The 8,950-nt window shown below is 33.9% G+C and overlaps 2 protein-coding genes across 3 annotated transcripts in view; one reads left to right on the top strand and one right to left on the bottom strand.

Moving 5' to 3' along the window:
• Positions 1–3,475: 3,475 nt before the first annotated feature.
• On the bottom strand, positions 3,476–7,922 carry LOC110456214 (putative hydrolase RBBP9). 2 transcript variants are annotated; one of them, XM_021506804.1, is made up of 2 exons: positions 7,460–7,922; positions 3,476–4,352 (listed from the first exon to the last, which is right to left on the bottom strand). In XM_021506804.1, the coding sequence occupies exon 2, from the start codon at positions 4,342–4,344 to the stop codon at positions 3,805–3,807; it is 540 nt and encodes a 179-aa protein (XP_021362479.1). In that variant the 5' UTR covers positions 4,345–4,352; positions 7,460–7,922; the 3' UTR covers positions 3,476–3,804. The 2 variants fall into 2 exon arrangements, with proteins under 2 accessions (XP_021362479.1, XP_021362478.1); XM_021506803.1 differs by lacking the exon at positions 7,460–7,922 and adding an exon at positions 7,005–7,105.
• Positions 7,112–8,950, top strand: part of LOC110456213 (enhancer of polycomb homolog 1-like) — a 25,418-nt gene continuing 23,579 nt past the window's right edge. Inside the window, exon 1 of the mRNA XM_021506802.1 lies at positions 7,112–7,531. Within this exon, the coding sequence (XP_021362477.1) occupies positions 7,379–7,531 (153 nt within the window). The 5' untranslated portion in view covers positions 7,112–7,378. The remainder of the gene's footprint in view (positions 7,532–8,950) is intronic.

Genomic DNA, 8,950 nt, shown 5'->3' with positions numbered 1-8,950 from the left:
TGTCAGCATCTCCATCAACATTAAGTTTTTGCGATATGTGCATTGATGGTCAAAGCGGGGCACAGGCGAGACATATCAATCCCAATGGCTTGTTATTTCCATGCTGTTACTTCCCTATGCATCTTTGAATTTATATGGAACTTGGTCAGCGACTAAATACAAAGTTTAACTCTCAGAGAATCGCCTTTGTATTGCCTTTTGTTCCTGTTGTGGTGATGGAATGTGTTGATATTTAGCAACAGAGTAGCTCAATTGGAAGAGTATCTGTCTAGAGTTTAACTGCTGAGGTCACAAAGTTTGGTCCTGGTCTGGCTGTGCATATTCCCTGTCATGTTACAGTGGTTACTGTGACAAAATCATGGTTTCAAGTATGGGATGTACGATTGGCAAGAGGATACCTGAATCTGGGTTGTACAGCAGAACTGGACTGGTTCAATCACAGCAACCAAGTATATCAATTGGTAGAGCACTGGAGGTCCCAGGTTCAAATTCCAGTCTTCTCCTGTTACATTCCTATATAAGGTCAAGAATAAAATTTCTCTATCTTAGTACTAATATGTATTTTGTTGCTAAACTTGTTTAAATGCCCATATTTACTAACTTTTGTACGAAACAAAATAACTTTTCCTCTGAGCAGGAATTCAGTTTGCAGAAAAATTTAAACCTTCAAATTTGTTTTACTTGGGGCTGTTAAAACTACTAGAGATTAGATGACACAAAATCTCCCAAGATATTTGCAATAAAGAGGAAAAAGTTTAAGTTTATACATGTACAGTAAAACCAGTTATCCTTTATAATTCCAACATTTTCCACAGAAATGTTGGCATTATAAAGGAGTTTGGTGATAAAATGAGGGAAAGGAAAAGGAATTCTTAAGAAAAGGAGACCTTGAACTATGGTGGTAGTAAGTAAGTTAGTCCTCTTCGTGCTGGTTTGCACATAAGGCCATCACCAGAGATTTCCATTTATGTCTTCTTAAGGACCACTGGTGTATTTGTCCACATGTCCAGTCTTTCTCTTTTAGTTCTTTTTCAACAGACCATCTCCAGGTTTCCTTTGGTCTTCCTCTCTTCCTTTTTCCTGGTGGTGTCCATCTCCTTGCTACCCTAGGGATGGAATCTGGGTGTGCTCTGGAGACGTGTCTAATCCACCTCCATCTCCTTTGCTTGACTTCTTGTGATACAGCTCCTCATTTGAGATGGCCAGAAGATGTTGGCAGTAAGCGGGATGGCAAATAAAATGAGGGCGTTATATAAAGGTTTTACTGAATTATACTTTGGATGCTTATTTCTCAGGCACAGAATTACAATCGGATACAAAGGTAAAATAAACTGCTGTATGTTGATGGTCCTTAGGAATGAGGGTTGTAACTTCTTACTTAGTCTGTTGGAAATAATTGAAACATGTCAATGTCACAATGTCATTGGAACAAGTATAAAAAGATCAAATGTGTTACATTACCTACTTTGTTTATTCATGACTAAAATTTCTACACCTACATTATCATGACTGCTGACAGTCATATCTTGGACCTTGGTTCATACTGTAAACTCAGGATTAAATCTCTACAGCTAGCTTCACATTTATTGTTTGATTGAAAATAGAAAAGTGGCATTATTTTACCCTTATTTAGTATAGTTAATGAATTTGAGTACCAAAATGTCTCTTAAAAAAGTACATGATGTATTTTGTTTTGTACTATACTCTGCTAATTGGCTATATTCCATAGGCATTAGTTCAACTTTTCATGTGGTTATACATTGATGAAAATGACATGTTTTAAAACATTTACTTTCATGCTCACATGTTACTAACTTGCGTAGAATACAGGCTTATATCTCTTCAAAGCAGGAATTAAGTTAGTTTGTTGCAGAAAATTCAAACTTTCATATTATTAAACTTGGGACTGTTAAAGCTACAAAGGTGACACCAAAGTTTCCATGATATTTACTATACAAAGAAAAGATTAGCCCTTAGTGCTGGTACGGTGCCTTCAGAAAATGATCCTGTTTCTTTTCATTATGAAGTAATGGGAATTTTCTTCATAATATCAGTATTATTATACAAAATGCACAGCTTTTAAAATAAGTTTTAAGTGGAGAAAGTAATTTTTCAGATTTTTTGCAAGTTAGGATTAATCTTTAGGAAAAAATGATGGATTTCTGGTACTTGTGAAAATGTTGGCAAACTCAGGGCTCATTTAAAGATCAGACTGCTTATGTTTTATGGGTTTTGTCATTGATTGACATTACTGTGATATTTTTTTTAGTGATCTATATACAATGATTATATTAGGGGAAATAATTGCCTTATTCGTCAATAAATGGATGAATAAAGTTTTAGTCTGATTTTTGTTGTAGTTGTTTTTTGCATAAATAACATTTCCTTTCACTCGGAGCACATGGTACGAAAAACATATTCACAATGTAATAAGGAAACTGGAATAGAAAACAAATTGTAGTTAATGTCAGATATTTCAAATTCATATCCTTGCAAAACATTGTTAGCACAACAAAAACTGAAGTAATAAACAATGTTTTGTATAAGCACACAGAACACTAAGTATCAGCCATGAAATTATATCTTTAATTTACAGTTATCTCCGATAAAGATGTCTCCATATTGAGTTTCAAAAATTACCTTAGCTGAAAGATATCGGGAATTACGATTGTTTTTAGTATTAAATAAATTCGTAATTTTTCCACAAAACTCCATAGATGAGTGTCAGTGTAATGAAAATCAGTTTTGGACATGGAATTGGCCCATAACGAAAAACTGCCATAAATTAAGGTTTAGTTGAACAACTTTCCCGTCATGAGATTCATGGCATTATGGATAGAATATTGCTTCTTTTATTTAATTACATTGGTACAATCTTTTGGTTGAAAGAGCGGGATGTTTTCATAAAGGTTTTAATATTCACTGCTAGTCATAGTTTTTCCACCTCCAGCTCGCCTCATATGAAGGACCAGTCAAAGTGAGCCTATGCCATGTGCAGCGTCTGTCAACTTTCTCCTTTAAAACATTACTCTTCCTGAACAACTCATCAGATTTTATTTAAAGTTGAATCCTTGGGACTAGAGAATGATTTTCTTTTAATAGAAGAGTGTGACCCCATAACTTTCACCATATTTGGTATGATACATAATAACGGGGCAAGAGGATTGTTAATTCAATATAGAAGAATTTTTTCTCCGAAATATTTGACATCCCATTACCAAAGGAAGAAGTTTCAATTCAAATTTATTGAGACAAACTTTATAGCCCTTCTTATCAGCAGGCTAAACAATGTCATTCACCCAAGCATTATTAAGGCCATGCAATTGCCATGACCCTATGCATTAACCCCTGTCACATTGAATGAGGTCAAGGTCATTCATTTGAACAAACTTGACAGCTCCTTATCATTAATTTTGGTTGGTTGCATGGACCAATAATTTAGGTACATGAGTAAAACAGTATAGGAAGACACATAAATCATTGGTATGTTTTATTCATTATTTAAGCAAGCTACCTAATAAACACTTGGTCATAACAGTATAATGCTTTTTTATGGATTTTTTTGTGTTTTGACAGTGTAAATCGTTGCATTGTGTTGGAATTTTCACTTGAGCAATAATGCTGCAATATATGTCATTTTGTTCACGTATGCATATTTACAGCACATACAGTGTGAGTGATATTTCTTTCATTTTCCCACATCATTGTTGTTGACTGGGTCACATATAGTTATATAGTTCAAGCACTGAGTATAAACATGACCAATTTAAAGCTATAATGTAAATTTCAACTTATAAAGTTTTTTCAACACAGTTTTGATTTAACAACATTGATGAGCTCAGGAAATACAGAGTTCATAAAGTGTCCTCGGTCAGAAAACTTGTGCAGTGCTGATTGGAGTCCATCTGCCACTTGCTGGTGCTCTTCCCATTGAATAAAAGGGTCATCTGTCGACCCAAACTGAACTATAAATTCTGTATTGGCCTTAATTTTCTCCCATTCCCAAGGTCGGCTGTAATATCCACTCTCCCGCTCGTTTTCGTCACCAAGGTCAGTGATGCAGGCCGAGACCAATATGATGCCCTTGACCTTGTATTTTTCTGCAAATCTCATGGCAGCTTCGGCACCAGAGCTGTGCCCAATGATAATTGTTGATTCATCACATGACATTTCGCCACGCATGAATGGGATCCAGATACTCTCCCGAGCAGTTATGGGGTCAGGCATGTTACGGAGGTCAGCGGTCACGCCGGGAATGTCATTTATTTTCTCATATGCCCAGCCATACCAGTTTGCACTGAAGACATCTCCAGCTCCATTCCCAGGAATAATGGCAACCTTCATTATTGTTCCTGCAGAAGAAAAAATAATTATAACTGCAATGAACACTGGATGCAAGCATATGCCTGTCAAAAATTAGGATAGGGTGTATTTTGGTGTCACCTTCATTTATCTGTCTGTTTAAACTTTTTTGTTTCCACACAAATAACTTTTTTTTAAATTTCATTAGACTTCTTTTTTTTTATTAAACTTCATAAGCATTTATAACATGCAAATACCAAAGGAAACTCAGATACTGAATAAAAGTAATACATAATAAATAACATTAATTATATTGCATTCTGATATGTCAATATCATTATTATTCATTTTCCCACAATAACTTCCTTAAATTTCATCAGATTTTGAGAAAACTTCCATATACAAGTAACCAACAGATTTTCCAGGAACAGACAAATAAACATGGTTCCACCAGAGACCTTATATACATGAATTAACACACTGTTTGAGCTTGTATTCAAAGAATAGGAGAATATCATTTCTATAATTCAACTCACTAAACAATTTGACATGGTAATCAGACAGACTTGATATGTGACACAGTATGTAAGTTCATCTTAATTCATTTCATTGCAATGATGAAAACTACTATTTTACCAGGGTCACATTAATAACAAGACAACAAAGAATGTAAGTGTTGGACATGTGTGTCTTGAAAGTTCAGAGGTTGCTATAACCACAAGATATTAAGATGCAAATTGAGTATTTAGATCTCTAAGGAAGGTAAATGCACCAAGAATAGGAGAAAATAAGAAAGCCTTTTATTATTCAACTAATCACTTATTAACAACTTCAGTGTTACCTACAAAATGAAGGCAATAATTCACATGTACAGATGAAAATGATGAGGTGGAGTCCATATTGAAACATACTGAAACAACCTATGTAGAGGCTGACTATAAAACAGACAAAACCATTTAAAATAATGGAGAGCAACCATAGATATCTGAAGATTCTTAGGTGAAGATAGAAAACAATAGAGTGATAAAATGTTTGAGAATTGAAATTCTCTTGAGAAAGAGCCCAGTTCAGTAGAATAAATACAGTAAAAGATGTAACCATGACATTGAGTTATGAAGGGTAATTAAAGTAAACATGTTGCATGTAGAAAAACAGAAGACAAGGAAAGAGCGTTTGAGGAAGTTTTGAATAGGTGTATATCCCAATAGTCAATACCAACCACAGAACGGACTCTTTATATCAATTATTGGTTAATAAAATTGACACTTGCACCAAATAGATCAAAGACGGAAAAATAAAGAAAGGAACAGCAAATTAATGTTTATAAGAAAAGGAAATTTTGTTGGACAAGACACGACAATAGCTGAAAGCAGATTAATCGGATGCAACTGCCAAACAGCCAGAAAACAAAATATACCGTATATGGGAAAAAAGGACCCATTTTAAAAGTTTATTGTTTCAAATAAAGGAAATCACATCATACAAGATAACTCAAGGGGGAAAGCAAGATCAGAACCAAGTAAGATCTAATTGACCAAATGCAGACATGAAATTGACAGCTAGCATATGTACAATAACGAGCAACCATAAATTTATGAAGATTCTTAAATTAGGTGAAGATAGAAAATGACTTATAGATTAAAATATGGAAGGAGAAAAATCACAAATCAGCAACTTTCAATGATTGAAGAATAGAGCAATTTTAGCTATAGAAAAGAACTCTACATGATATTGGTGACTTTGTATATATAGAGATGAGTCTTGTGAAATCATATGAAGACATGGAATATAAATTAAACTCAATGCAATTGTGAAACTACATAAATGAACACGACAGAAGCTGCAATAGAATAATATTGAAAAAAATAAAGTATATCATTATGAATACATGCATGCAACATGTAATCACTATTTTGCTCATGAACTCAAGTCAATTAATACCATGATAATTAAATTAAGACACCACAGTAAAGGTCATTAGACTTGACATACTTAATACTGACAATAAGGAAATTGTACATGGCAGAAGCAGAGACGTATATTATGTAATATACGTCTCTGGCAGAAGTTAATACTTTAAGAATTATCTTGCAAAATAAAAAATCTTGCTATGGTGTAATAAAAGATATTTTTAATTTGTTTCTATTCAAAAAGAAATTCTCTTCTATTTTAGTAAGGTTATGCATTTATTTATGTTTTCAGTGCAATTTTAAATCAACCTCTATTGTACTTGATGTATATATTATGGTAATGTATGCTCAATTCTGTTTATGTATTAATCTTCAAATTGGAATACAGATAATATTATTTGATTATTGATAATAATTTTGAAATGTAAGGCCTAAAGGATAGATTAATCAGAATTGTTAACTAGAAGATATTATCATAGCAGAAAATTATTTAATTGCTTACTGACAATGACCACATGCATTAATGTCCGTGTCAATGGCAATGTTTGTATTTATGAAATATAGATAGACTAATCGATACACAATGGGGGTCTTGTGCGCGCATAAACAAAGGGATGTCATCACGTAGAGTAAACTTATTAGTAGTAAATACACCTGACCACGCCCCCTTGCAAGCGTAACACTATAAACGCAGATATTTTCTTTATCGTCCAATGTCTTCATTAATAGAATATGTGGAAGAAATTTGCAATAACTCTTCTGATGAACATATCAGCAAGAACTAATTTTCACCTTTTCAACGATTGTCAATTCAATAAAAGGTAAACTTTCCACAAGTTCTCACGGGCCAAACATATACACGTGGTATTGTTATTTTTCATTGAAAACAAGTGCGCGCGCAAAATAGACTAGAACTCTGGGATAGCATTGATGGGCACGAATGGCCGCCATGATGGATTTTGTGAAACATTTCAAAAATGTAACATTACAGTGAGATTCGTGAGCCTCAGACGACTATGTGAGCATGGTAGTAAGGCTCAACCAGATGCCGGTTGTGTATTCTAGTGGTTAGTGCCACGAAAAACTGTATATTATTGTGAATTTGCCTTGATAATACAAGGCCAGCTACGTGGACAGGCTCATTAGCATATTTGAGGTCAGGAACGATGAGTAAGGTATCGTTTCGAGCTCGGGCGCTGGACGCCACGAAGGCAATGGCAATTTTCAAGGCGGATGAGATACCTGACCTTCCAGATTTTGCAACGATCAACCGATCGGTGCCACAGATGCCAACTGGAATGGAGAAAGAGGAAGAAACGGTACGCTTCCTTATTGAAGCTTTCTCGATCACTGATTGGCCGCCATATTGGAATGGCGCGATATTCGCCATTTTATTTATTTCATTTTCCTGTGGATATGCATCTTCTGTATGCCTATTGTATGAATTCATTGCATAACTTTAACGACAATTTAAGTTCGAAATGACTGGCAACGTTTTGGAAACATTGTTTTGCAGCTCATATTAATTCAATCACGTGACCGTGTGTATATGGCCGCCATTTTGAACACATGGAATACACATTGTTTACTTACAAGTGTGTATTACACAAATTGCGCTTTGTTGAAGAATATCAACAATTGACAACATATCAAAAAGCGTATTTGAGATTATATTAAACTTCTGATCATTCTGAGCATCCTTGTTTTTAAACGGTTTTTATTTCGATTATTAATAGAGCAAAAAATACACTAGGCCTAGGCTAGGGTAACAGGTTGTTTCGTCCCAAATCCCGTTCGCCCTAGGTTGTTTCGCCCTAAAAAAATTTTTTTTTTAAATTATGTCATTAATATCATGTTAAAATTTAAAAAAAAACTTATCTTTCTCTTGAATCAAAATATAATTACGTGCCGGAAGATGAAGAGCGAACCTGTACATACTAATATAATACAGATTAGGTATGGACATATAATGAAAATAAATTAATTTCTCTCTTAAGCAAATAGATACATATACGAAATGGACATAGATTAGGTACAATATGTTTCATTACACTATTCTTATTTATTTCTTAATTAAATTCAATATATGTAATAATGTGTGTCGGCGTGAAGAAAATGACGTATTCCATTATTTTTTTAATAAAACTGATTTTAATGATATGGAAGACTAAGAAGACTTTGTGACTTAAAACAAATAACAATGAAAAGAAAATACCAAACAATGTTGTGCCCTAAAAAAATTGTTTAAGGGGGGAAACTACCCGGAACCAGGCCTAGATCCCATCTTCCACTTCTCAATAAATCAGGAAAAATACATTTTTCTAGTTATGCTGTTTGGGCATGATTATGAAGAGCTAAATTGTATTGAAAAAGGTTGTGAGTCACCCAAGCATTAAGTAATGTAAACTAAGGTCAATCGCTGAATATGTGAATTACTGGATATTTTGCAATATTCATTGTCAGGGGCTGAATTATGTCCCTTTAATCAATAATATTATTTGGGTACATAGCTCCTACTATACATTATAACACAAGTAAAATTTAGCAAATTGGAGAACTTTAAGAAGGGGCAGTTTGTATCCTTGCAGCATTTATTAAATGTAATAAAATGATTTACATTTATGTCAGTTTTTCATAATTTCTGTGTTCAGGTTCAATATGGTGAGGAATATTTGAATAAACTAGTTGAATAGTCGTGAATAAATTGTGTTAATTCTCGCATGTCAAAAGCATTATGT

Source organism: Mizuhopecten yessoensis, unplaced genomic scaffold (assembly GCF_002113885.1).
Source record: "Mizuhopecten yessoensis strain PY_sf001 unplaced genomic scaffold, ASM211388v2 scaffold8573, whole genome shotgun sequence".
In the NCBI taxonomy this organism is placed as follows: Eukaryota; Metazoa; Mollusca; class Bivalvia; order Pectinida; family Pectinidae; genus Mizuhopecten; species Mizuhopecten yessoensis.
This window is presented reverse-complemented; position numbering and strand designations above follow the sequence as displayed.